Source organism: Numida meleagris, chromosome 2 (genome assembly GCF_002078875.1).
Source record: "Numida meleagris isolate 19003 breed g44 Domestic line chromosome 2, NumMel1.0, whole genome shotgun sequence".
In the NCBI taxonomy this organism is placed as follows: domain Eukaryota; kingdom Metazoa; phylum Chordata; class Aves; order Galliformes; family Numididae; genus Numida; species Numida meleagris.
This window is the reverse complement of record NC_034410.1, coordinates 131,856,857-131,870,227: the sequence shown is the minus strand read 5'-3', so window position 1 is coordinate 131,870,227 and position 13,371 is coordinate 131,856,857. Positions and strand designations below refer to the sequence as shown.

Genomic DNA, 13,371 nt, shown 5'->3' with positions numbered 1-13,371 from the left:
AAAAAAAATAACACATCTCAAAATGGCTACCAGGCTGTAAGTTTCTTTTGTTCGAGTTCTTTGGTGAAGTAGCCTAAACCAAGTAATTTTATACTCACAGACTTAATGGACAAGGGATTTAAAAGAAATATAAGCATAATGACATCATGATAATTAAGTGATATTTAACATCATGAAGATTTCAAGCACATACATCCTTTTAAATTAAAACAAGTGGACCTCTAAAAGATCTTTATGTTTCCATGTTTTCATGGAGACTTACACATTTTTTATAGTACCTGGTGTTTAAATAAGTCACAAAAATGAAAAAAAAAAAAAAAAAAAGCAGATTAAGTGTTTTTGCCATGTTTTTATGGTGGTACTCATAAATATGGTTCAAATCTATTTTAGCTTTTATTAGTTCAATTCATTGTATCACAGAACTTGGAAGTAATAATACCAAAAGGAAAAGATTATTTGAAAATAACTGTGTATAGTATGCCCTTGATGTTTCTCTCTTCCAAAAATTTTGTATAATACAGAAATTTATATGATTGCAATAAATTTCATCGTAATCTAAATTTATGTGGGTTATTTGGTTTAAAAAGAAGACAATAAAAAAACTACCAGAGTTATACAAGTGAGATATCTCTATACTTCCTCTCAGGCTACTAAACCCTGAAGCACTTTTAACGTCTTATTCTTTTGTCTTTACATTTAGTGAAATTGCTTCATGCCTTTGTGAACAGGATACAAAATATAACTTCTACTGACATTATCTGAGCTTGTTAATCAAATGTTCACTAACTTCAACAAGAATTTGATAAGAATTGTCACCTGGATCCTGAATGCATTTTTTATTTACTTAATATTTATGTTTAAAGCTCTCTACTGTAGTACTCCAGAGTCCCCTCCACATGGTTTCATTGTCAGTCAGACAGGTGGACAGCTCAACAGTATGGTTCGCTGGGCTTGTGATCGAGGTTTTCGGCTCATTGGGAAAAGTACTGCTGTTTGCAGGAAGTCTCCATATGGTTATTACTCATGGGATGTTCCAGTCCCAGCTTGCCAAGGTAAAATATTTCTAATAAAATATATAACAAACTTTATTTTACTTTTTTAGTATAAATGATTGCTTTTTTCTGACATAAAATGAATAATACCTAATAAACTTTGAAAAAAAAACACATTTACTTAAGAGTATTGTAACAGAATTTGTTAAGACAGACAGATGCTAAAAATCGTGTACATCATTATGAGGAGAAAAGAAACCACAAGGTTGAAATATGATATTATTCAAAAACATCATGAATGGTTAGCAGTGTTCACGTATTTATTTTTGTATTGGTTCTACTTTCAAGAATTAATGTTACTTTTCACTGTAATTGCCACTTCATCACAATCAAGGAATATTTAAAAAGACTACATTTCCAAGGATAGGAAATTGGGCAATTACATCATTACTTCTGAAACCATTCTAATTTTTCAAGGCTTGCATTGAAATTTGAAATAGAATTAATCAGGTTAATTGATGTTTTATGTCTCTAACTCTCTATTGTAGTATCCCACTTTTCACAATGGTTTCATAATTAGTTACTTCTGTATTATAAAAGCAAAACATGTTTTCCTTAAGAAAAATTATTTTTTTACGTCCATTTTAATTGTATTTTAATTCTTCCTTTTCTGAGAAGAATGCTATTGTGCTAATAACTTCCATCTTTCACTCTTCAGTGAAGTATTTTGAATGATTATTTTCATGAAAAATTGCAGTTCTGGTTTATAACTTTTGTTCAGAATTTTGTGTATCAAGGAATTTACATTATTCTCTTACATATAAGCTGGTGAAAACAACTGTTGCATTCATTTAGACTTCACAAATTGTATGTTCACAGAAGCAACAGCTCATTCATTACAAAACCTTAGGACAATGTTTCAACTAGATGCTTGCATACATTTTGTTCCTGTTGACCAGAAGAGATAAAATGCTGTATGAATGTTTCAAGTTAATTTCCAAGACGTGTTTTTTGAAAATAAGCCTTTGAATTGCAACTATGCTTTTTTTTTTTTTTTTAAACTGGAAGTACACACAATGTATTTGCTAAATATAATTGTTTAGCTTTTTTTAGTCATCAGTTGGTACAAGGACTGCTTTCAAAACTGTTATTTGTGGAATGATCAGACTGTTTACTAGATATCTCAAATAATGGGGAGTAATAAAAAAAAATGCCAACAACAAAACAGTAGAACATATCAGAACTCAAGATGTCTTATCAAACAGAAAGTTTGTAGGTGTAATGAAAATTATTTCATAGATATTAATTAATACATATTAATTAAATAATAGTTAATTATAATTTTGAATTTGATTAAGGTTAATTTTTCTAAATTATATGAACATCATTCAACTCTTCCATCAAGTCCCTGTGTGCTAAAAGTGGTTTGTGACCATGATATGAGCCTGCAACTCACAACTCAGGTTCAACCTGAAGACACGTTTATTACTGTAAAAACCCTCTGAAGTAATCTGATTCCATACAGAACTGAAGTATCTAAACCTCCCCTTGCTTTGTTGAGTTGAAGATTATCCCCATATCCAGATGATACAGAAGATTGATATGAATTCTTGCATCAAAAGTTTAAGAACACCATCAGTAAATATCTCTGATGTTCTTCAACAGGGGATATTTACTAGACATAAGGGCTTTGCCATTCCCCCTAATAGTGAGGAATATAACTTCAACAAAAGTAGTTATCTTAAGCACGTACTTGCAGTTATTATAATTTGATGATATAGAGGATTAGCATTGTTTTATTAACCATAAAAAATGACGGTTAACTTTTGTCTGTTGTCTCTTTTTATTCTTCACAATTTACCAGCTATTTTGCCATGTAATACTAGGTGAGAAAGTCACAGTCTTGCCTTCTGCTTCACATTTTTTGTCGTTTGTAGGAGAGCTAGCAAAGGCAGTTTAATTATTTCTTTCATACATCTGCATTTAGGATTGCCGCAGCTAACTAACCATGTAGCACAGCATAAAATGTATTAGACAATTTTTAGATAGAAGTGCAATGACAAAAAAAAAGTTATTTGCAATTTCTTTATAAGTAATGCATCAGATTTTGATCTATCTGTTTTCTGACGTCTGAATGAAGATTACCAGTTAAATCGCAATAGCAGTTACTGGCATCATCCTATAGGAAAGGAGAAATCTAAAAATAGGAATTCCTTAATGACACCTCTGCAATCACCACAGACTTTTTTTTCAAATATTAAATCAACTCCTTGTTTGCTGTTTTCAGAATATTTCTTGACTGAATTTAAACTAATGCTTCATCTTTACATTTTTTATTTTTCATCTGTACAATTAGAGTTATCACTTCTGAACTCTTTCCTGTTGCTGGCATTATTGAATGCCAGCAGCCTTTTCCACTACTGTATTTTGTTGTGTTTTTTTTTTTTTTTCAAATCCATAAGCTAATGTTTGATCAATTTTTTTTGCATTCTCATCCTTATACCTATATGAGTACAAATCTTGATCTTTGGACCTCTGAATAGAAACCATCAATCACTCTTCAAATCACTATAGAATTTTACCTGAATATTCCTGATGTGCTCTTCAATAATAAATGAAAGCTTTTTTTACATTTCATGTAAAACCAAACATAAATCAGTGAAAAGACTCAGTGAAGCGGTGAGAAATAGAAAATAAAAGCCTCAAGCAAAACTTCAGTAATCACCTGAAGCCTGTTTCAAAATTAATACAAAAAATCCCTTCCCATGCCATGAAAAGAAATAAAAGGAAACTGCTTCCAACTCTAATATTGTATAATGAAAATAATACAAATTAAAGAAAAAAATTTACTATTCCATCTTTTAGATGTTAACCATTCTGCTTATGTGGATGTACATTAAAGAAATCTTTAGTGTGGTCCATCCATGTATCCATCTTAGTTTTAATGACATCACATCACCAATCTCAAGTCAATAAAAGATTCCCTGTGTTAAACTGATGATTGGGCTTGACTATGATAAACTTTTGAAGGAATTAGTAGGTTTACGTCCATCTGAGTACAAGCATTAGCATGGTACAGGAAATAAAATTAAAATTTTATACTTCATATAAATGCTTTAATTCTTACGAGTGATAACAGGTTTCAGAAATTTCAGTGTTTTAAAACATTTGCTTTCTCCCAATTATTGTTTACATTTTATTTTTTTTTATCTCAGAAATACATGATTCTTAGTTTTAATTATGCAAGATTCCTCTTGTAAATACACATTTTCTCACACAGACCTCACCAGAAATCCTATCATATTTCATAGTATCATATATGAGTAACAGGCAAATGCTTTTACAGAAATTGTATGTAAAGGTGTTAAGTAAACCCACTTTATATTGTAACACTCTACCCAGGAGAATTCTCTAGCTCAACAATATAAATTGTGCATGATGAAAATGACATGATTGATATGAAAATGATATGAAAGCATATCAAAACCAAATTTAAAACTGCACTAAAGGTAATACTTTTTTTCTACCTTTGTTATGATTTTCTCAAAAAATGATGCCAAAGTCAATCTATATTTACTGTCAATAAATTTATTGTCTGGAAAAACATATAATGGGTAAAGCATACTACTTTCTACTTTTACATTTTTTTTTTTGGCATTTTTATGGGTTTGAGTTAGTCATATTAATATATATGAGAACAATTAATATAGCTATACTTAAGTTAAAAAATTACTATTCTCATTAAATTATTCTTTTTTTTATTTCCAAATGCCTGACTGTATTGGGACAAGTGTGAAAACTCAATAACATTTTAAATATCAAAGAAATAGCTTAATTCTTTAAAAGTGATTTGTAAGGCACTTCACAGAAAACTTTTCATAGAACTTCTTAATTCTTCACAGGTTTAAAATCCAATTTGTTAAGTTCAGAAGAGCATATTACTGTATACTTTCAGTAGTCTTGCCTGTGTTTGTGCTGTTCCTGATGAATGTTATCAGCTCTAGATAGATGTCAGCATTGATACTCTTCTTTTTATTCCACATATCCTTAAGATGTGAAAAGTAGCTACATCTGTTAATTGTTGTTATTGAATGAATCAGAGCAAATCCGGGGATCATTGCTCCTTTATAGGGTGAATAATCATATTTGAGTTTGAGAAATTGTAAATACAGAAACTCTAAACTGTGACTTAACATTTAATAAAGGATATTTAAGACCTTTATCCAAGACCAATAATATTTTCTGAACTTCACATTATGGATAAGTCTTTAGAATATGATGATGCTCAAGAACTGATAAAGTTGAGATCTTCAGAAGGCTGCATGTGTACATCTTTGTAGTTGGAACTGTATTCTGAAGGTCATGAGTATGGAGTGGATCTGTTTCAGATGTGATTACAATTATGATGTCAATTTGCAAAACATAGTTTTTACTGTCTAAGCTGATAAATAAGGACCAAACATTTCAGTGATATATTTATTTTTTAGGTAATTTGGATATTCCCTATTTGCCTTTTTTATTTCTGTCAAGTTTTTCAGGTGTACCAATAGCCTGTGTTGATCTTTTCACATTTTTAACTTAAATAAAAGCAACTTTCTGTTTTACACAAGGAAAACGCATCTCATAACTTATGAAAACTAAAAATATCACTGTGATTCATTAGTAGCTCTTTTTGTTTATATAAAAGACTGTTTGTAAAGATTTGGTATGCTAGGATGAAGCTTGTTTATTAAAACTTTTAAGGGAAGGATATATTTTTCTTGTGCCACCAGATTGATTCTGTTAATGTGAATGATACAACTCAAATTTTATCAAGTAAGGCTCTAATGGTGATCTATGAATACCTAAGGAGTCGTTAATCTCAATGGTAGATATAAAATGTCTTGGTTAGATATATATATGTGAAATGCTGATTGCAGTATGATCTGCAGTATGTGAACAAGTAGTGCTATGATGCATTTTTCAATATCTAGATCATAAGTACCAGCTGTTGATCTAGTAAAAGTTTTTGGGGGGGATGTATATTAGTTTTTATGCTGCACTGATATAACTGGCAATGAATGTGGTTCTGGCAATGAATTTGGTTCTGGCAACTTCAGTATGGCCTAAAACTTCAGGCATATATACAGACTGGGAGGAGCAATGCTTGAGAGTAGCTCTGCAGAGAAGGACCTGGGGGTCCTGATGGATGAAAAACTGAACATGAGCCAGCAGTGTGCCCTTGCAGCTCGGAAAGCAAATGGTATCCTGGGCTCCATCAGAAGAGGGGTGGCCAGCAGGGAGAGGAAGCTGATTGTCCCTCTTGACTCTGCCTTCGTGAAGCCCCATCTGTAGTACTGTATCCAGGTCTGGGGCCCTCAATACAGGAAAGACGGAGAGCTGTTAGAGAGGGTCCGGAGGAGGGCCACAAAGATGATCAGAGGGCTGGAGCACCTCCCCTGCAAAGATAGGCTGAGGGAGCTGGGCTTGTTCAGCCTGGAGAAGAGAAGGCTGCAGGGTGACTTCATTGCAGCCTTCAGTACCTGAAGGGAGCCTACAGACAGGAGGGGAGTTAACTCTTTGAAAGGGTAGATAATGGCAGGAGAAAGGGAAATGATAAGTTGAAGGAGGGAAGATTAAGGTTGGGTATCGGGGGAAAGTTCTTTACTATGAGAGTGGTGAGGTGCTAGAACAGGCTGCTCTGAGAGGTTGTGGATGTCCTGTCCCTGGAGGTGTTCAAGGCCAGGTTGGATGGGGCCATGGGCAGCCTGGTCTAGTATTAGATATGGAGGTTGGCAGCCCTGCCTGTGGCAGGGAGGTTGGAGCCTGATGATCCTTGAGGTTCTTTCCAACCCAAGCCACTCTATGATTCCATGTTGTTTTGAAGGAAAGTGCATGGACAGGACTGCCTAATTTTCCAGTTGCAATGCAAGTTATTGAGGAATTTGAGATACAATAACCATCATTTATGTCATGTTTTCATTTTAGTGTCATGAGGACTGTTTCTTTGGTGGTATCAAGTGAAATAATTTCTCTCAAATGTTTAGTGAAAAGTGGAAGATGGACCTTATGTTTCACAAACTTGACACTTGATAATTCTAGGTTCATGCTGTCATGGAATTTAATGATTCTGAGGGCCTTCACTATCTCCTAATTTCTATTTTTTTACCTTCTTCTAAAGATATATGTCTCTAATTTCCAGTATATACTGCCATGAACAGGTATAAACAAGGTGATGAGCACATTAATCATTGTTTTCTGTGGCATTTTCATAATGCTATGTCCTGTAGTTTAACTTCACATGGAATCTGCAGTTTCTTTATATGAAAATTCAATAATATTTTTGCATTGATTTTATCATGTCTGTACTACAAGCTTTGATAGCTTTAGTGCTTTACCCTTGTCTCAGCTGTGATCGCTAACTTTGGTACAGAGCCATAATGTTACATTGTCTATGAGGCACATTTTTCTTTCTTCAGTTCACAAAAAAGGCAACAACTGATCATTTTTTTCCTACAAAATGTACATAGTCTGAGAGCCTTGACTCTTCATAGCTATTTGTAGGCAGAATAGGTGATCTCTTACTGTTCAAGATTCCACTTTAAAGAACTTAAGTGCCTAAGCCCTGTTTTGGGGATCCGATTTCCATTATATGTTTGCTGTTAAAACCTGGAAAAGACTCACTTTTTTATTTTATTTCTCAAACAAGGTATTATTTAGGCATATTTTTGTGCTTGCTCTCTGCTGAATAATAAGATATATATATATATTGATGGGATAAGGGGCTTACACTTTCATTTGCTAATTTTAAAATATTTTTAAGGGTATTTTATTTCTTGTATGCACAAGGAAAAATAGAATATTGAAAGTTAATATTAGTATTTGCCAGGGGTTACACATTATATTTGAGAAACCCGAAGTACAAACTAGATTTCCAGTGCCTCAGTCTGGTACTTTATTCATTCAACCATGCTGGTCATACTTACCCAGATATTGTCTATTCCATCTTCTTCAATTATCTTCTATATTTTGAATGAATAGCTGCAGGGTTGTGAACCATGTTTTTTTTTTTTTTTAACTCCTCTATGAGTAGACAAAAACTGTCTGAGACTTCATTCTCTAGAGTTTTAAGGGAGATTGTTTGTAGACTTAAAATTCACAGTAATGAGTTAAAAAGTCATTTGAATGAATTTATGATTATTGACATTACAGTATATAAAGCCTCTGAGACAAGAAGAAGCTTATAGAGAAGAACAGATACAATGACTATGCCTTTCTCTTTAATCAGCAATATCTTGCGGAATTCCTAAAGCTCCAGTAAATGGTGGGATATTAACTACAGATTACTTAGTTGGCACCCATGTTACTTACTTTTGCAATGATGGGTACAGACTATCTTCCAAGGAACTTACTACTGCAGCCTGCCAGCCAGATGGTACCTGGAGCAATCACAATAAAACACCTCGCTGTGTAGGTAAGTAACATGCAAAAATAATCTAGTAAGAATGTGGCTGTATGTTTTGTTTATTTATCAAAAGTAGAAAACATCATGTCACTTAAACTTTCAGCTTTCAGGATACTTTATGTGTAATTGCTTGTATTACATTATTGTGAAGTATATATTTGAAATATATATCTGAGAATATACTGAAACATTCTATGACAGTGGAATAAATACAGTACAGATTAATGAACATATTGAAGCTGATAATTAATTTTTTGATAAATCAAACTTAATGGTTGCAGTGTTTTTTGCAGAGGTCAGCTCTACAATGAGAGCTAAAATGTCTATATGCTGTCCACAAACCCTATTTACTATCCAGAATTCCAAAGTATCTGGTATTCTGGGATACTTCTTCAAAACTACTGCTGATTATTTATATCTAGCCCATCATTATAATCCTACACTATCTAAATTCTGGGAAACATTACTGAAGAGAAAATTCCTGCTCATTTCCAGGAAGTGGACTTCAAAGTGGGTATGAAAATCCAGGCGACTATAAGACCGATACAGAAATACAAAAATGTCTTATGCAAATTGAGATTGCTTCACCCAGTGAACTTTGGAAATGGGAAAAAAAACATACCCTAATTTTCAAGGACTTTCCCTTGCTCTTTTTTTGTCTTGTTCTTGTAAACGCATTACCTCATGCTTTTGCCTAAAGAAACAGTTAACAGAGAGAAAGAAAGCAATGTCTAGCTAAGATTCTCCTCTGTGCCATTTTCATTTCATCAAGGGAAAAATGTTATGCTCACTAACTTTTCTATTAGATTAGGTTTGTAGAAAAATGTTTTTGCTTGCTTTTGGAGGATGTACATGTAGAATTAGGACATCAGATAAAGATGTGTTGCTGCTGAAATCTCTTTCTGGATATGGATATTATTTAACATGTCACCACTGTGTAGCCTTTCCAAGTCCTTAAGGTCTCCTATAATTTATCTGGGTAAAAAATAATTCCAATATTTAAATTTACCTGATATTTTAATAAAGATTTTGATATCTGATGTAAAGTGTCACAGTAATTTCCTGACTATAAATCTATAATGAATTCATTTATGGCTTAGACTTTAGCTACACCAGTTATATCGCCTAGCATATACTAGTCGCTGCTCTGTCTAATCCATTGATCATCAATAATTAAATGAGAGAAGTGTTACCTGCTAACCACAGGGAATTTTAAATACAGCCTTATTCTTCAAACATTCTGTCACTGTGTTTAAAATTTATTTCTAAATTAATAACAACAGATTTTTATAATTTGCCTTTACTAAACCACAAATAACAATGTGTTTTTGTTATTTGGAAGTTGTTACATGTCCAAGCATCAATTCTTTTACACTGGAGCATGGAAGATGGAAAATAGTGAATGGCTCACATTATGAGTATAAAACAAAAGTAGTTTTCAGCTGCGATCCAGGGTATTATGGCTTGGGACCAGCATCTATTGAGTGTCTTGCTAATGGCACCTGGAGCTGGAGAAATGAGCGACCTTACTGCCAAAGTGAGTAAATGTTGCATCTGTATCTGCTGTGTAGTTTGCAGATAAAAGTATTTTATTTAGTAAAGTTGTTAATTAACTAATTTGACATTGGGAGTACTTAATTAGAAAAGTTTTCCCTATCTCTAACCTTTTAACCAACAAAATTCAATAGCAGTTAATTAATAATGTTCCAAACAGTGCTTGTTGTTTGTTTTTTAATGTTACAGAGACAATTTTTATTTTTTATTATTATTATTTTCAATTTTAGAGTATTATTTTGGGGGAAGTAATAGTCTTTGTATTAAGAGTTCTTTTACATAGCAGACAGTACTGCAGGCTGCAACATTTATTTAGCCATTTGGTAAGTATTACATAGAGTCATAGAATCATAGAATTACATGTATGTATGTATCTTTATCATATACAGATATATATTTCTGTTCTCTTTTGCTTTTATAAAGTTATTTCATGTGGAGAACTTCCTACACCTCCAAATGGCAATAAGATTGGAACTCAAATCACATATGGATCTACAGCTATATTTACTTGTGACTCAGGATACATGCTTGTTGGCTCTGCCGTGAGGGAATGTCTGTCTTCTGGACTCTGGAGTGGAATTGAGACCAGATGTTTAGGTATGGATACAGCTGTCATGGCATGCCTATTTTCTTTCTCTGTAGCAGGCAAAAGTAAGTAAAGTTAGTCAACTTATCTCTTTCTGTTAGCCTTCCAAGTTTAGACACTAAGAGAGTTCTGCACTTTAAAAATTTGTGTTGCCGTTTTTCTTATCAAGACTGATGGATTTCAGATCTGTCAGCTTTAATATATATCCTTACTAAAATAACTGCATAGTAGACCTGAACTTAGTGAATACGTTATAGAATTAATCGGTACAATTGCAAAAGATACAATAAAAAATAGAAATAATGGAAACACAGACAGCAGCATTTCTGCCTTATTTCTGACAGAAAATCACTCTCCAGGTACGATGTATAGAATTTGAAAACCCTTTGGTTGTACTTGTTTAGGCATCTTCACTTATTTAAAGTACTCAGACACTAGACCCTAAATTGTTCATAAGAAAAGGAGCATGTGAACAATGTAACAATTGCAGTATTTCATTTTAATTCTTTAGTATTTTGTTTTAATTTTTGTTTAATTTATCAATATGATTTGTGTTATAACTGTAGAGGCATTGATTTTAACTTTTTATGCAACTATAGTGGAAATCAAAGTGATGATTGTGCCCCAGTTTTAGAAGGTAATATGAAAGACATAGAAGTATGAAAGTATAAAGGAACATCTGTGAATGTAGACTTTTAGAAGAATCTGAAATAATGTAGACATTAAGTGTTTATTGCAGATTGTTGTTCCTTGTGCAGATTGCTGTTACCGTTTTAGACAGCTCTTCACCCCAAATAGTTTTCTTTTGGTAATTCAGCATTATTTGGTGTAAATCCTCACTTAAACTTAATCTGAATGACTCATGAATGAGCAAAAGTGTTGCTTATCAAGCTGCAAGTCTGAAGTTGGAAGATTTCCTGACAAATAGCTGAAGGGAACAGGAAGTTCTTATGTTTCCCTTCTACTGTGAAAACCATTTAGCAGAGAGGGAAAAGAAAAGAAGCTATTTATGTTTGATTTTCTTTAGCTTTTAAATTGTGAGAAAATTCAAGACAGAGTTTTAAATCTTGCAGTTTTGGGTACCATAATACATGTTTAGCTAAAATGTGCTGATATTTTTTCATTATTAAGAGTTTATCTGCAATGGCTACAGATATTCATTTTTGCAGAAATATAAAAAATTAGAGCAGAGAAAAAATAATCTAAGAAAATGCCAAGTTCGGTGCTATTTATGAACAGCACCTAGGGAAAATACACGTTTTTAAGAATTTAGCAAAATAACCCTATAGCAAGTGATACTTAACATAAAATGAATTTATTTCCTCTGACACTTGCCTCTGGAAATAAAAATCTAATATAAGCTTAATAATATTAGAAAATTGCATAGTCTTTACTTGAAACTTAAAACAAGAATCAATTTTTAGATGAAACATATTTTTTTACTTTTCAGCAAATACACATTCTTCTTAAGTTCATATATCCTAGTGTCCAATAATGTAAGCAGTTCAGAAAATGAAAAATAATATGACTAGAAGGGAAAAAGTTACCTAATGCATCAGCTTAGTGTGACTATGATAAATATATATTCAAAGTTTTGATTATGGCAAATTTTTGAAGAAAGGATGGATAAAAGTTTTAACTTCTGAAAGTGAATATAGTATATATAATATATAGCATGTAAAAATATATAGCTTTTAAAAATAACTGCTAGTGACTGAGGAAATTTATAAAAGGGAGACAGTAAAGGCTAACACAATTGCTCTTGCCTCAACACTGTTGATTTATGTCACTGTGCAGGCATTAGATTTCTGGAAAGACTTCAGTTCTTGTTCCTTCAGTAATTAATATGAGACAAAAGGGTTGGGTTCAGCTAATTACAAATGAGAAGACACATTTATTTGTTTAGGAAGTTTGAGAAAGAAAATGTTTTTGGAAGGTGCAGGAAATGAAAGAAAAGCAACAAAGGAGATGTAGAATTCTTGGGCAGGCATCAAGAAAGAAGGGAAAAAGTCATCTGGCCGAGGGAACTCTGTGTGGTAGTATGTGGGAGAAAGGAGATAAAATGCAGGAGGAAGATTTACAGAGCATGGATTGAGATGATCTGTGATATACTATTTCTGTGCGTACTTTGATTACATTCTCGCATTTGTTTTCAAAAACTGAAAAAAATTAGGAAAAAAATAGAATTTCCTTTTCTACTCCTAATTTTTTTTTTCACCTCATAATCATAAGCCTTTTTTAGCAATTATCTGAGAGTTTTTATATTTTTACTTGCTGAAAAAATATAGTCATGCTTGGATTCAACTGGCTACCAGCATATTTCTCTTCGAAGTGTAGAAGATTCCTTTAATACTTAGATAACATTAATGAAATCATATACAATAAAATAATATATTTTTTTCCAGGTATTCAGTTTAAAAACTCAAGCTATTTTTTCAAAAGTTCAACTCAGTCTTTCATTTAATTATTATGTTAGACAACTTAATTTTCATTCCATCTATATGTAGTTAGAAAAATTTTTGAATAGTGAATAGTTTTCACTGTCCTATTTTGTATAGCTTTTTTCATTGCTATTTCTTTTCTTTCAAGGAGAAGAATAATACTTTATGGCCATTGAATCTTAGGAGCCATGATTTCACAAATAGAGTTAGAACATTTAACACAACTGCCCTTCTTTCTGAACATCACATTTTTCTATTTAATTCATTGTTTTAGTTTTTTATAAGAAGCTGTTGTCAGTTGGATTGAATGGGTGCAGAACCCCCAAGAAACTGCCACCTTAATTCTAGCTCCCT

General features: G+C 32.5%; 1 protein-coding gene across 3 annotated transcripts in view; it reads left to right on the top strand.

Moving 5' to 3' along the window:
* Nucleotides 1-13,371, top strand: part of CSMD3 (CUB and Sushi multiple domains 3) — a 641,503-nt gene that overhangs the window by 570,243 nt on the left and 57,889 nt on the right. For 2 of the 3 annotated variants that reach the window (XM_021388207.1, XM_021388206.1), the window contains 4 exons: nucleotides 864-1,052; nucleotides 8,260-8,445; nucleotides 9,779-9,973; nucleotides 10,414-10,587. In XM_021388207.1, the coding sequence (XP_021243882.1) occupies nucleotides 864-1,052; nucleotides 8,260-8,445; nucleotides 9,779-9,973; nucleotides 10,414-10,587 (744 nt within the window). The remainder of the gene's footprint in view (nucleotides 1-863; nucleotides 1,053-8,259; nucleotides 8,446-9,778; nucleotides 9,974-10,413; nucleotides 10,588-13,371) is intronic. The other variant, XM_021388208.1, reaches the window with a different exon arrangement.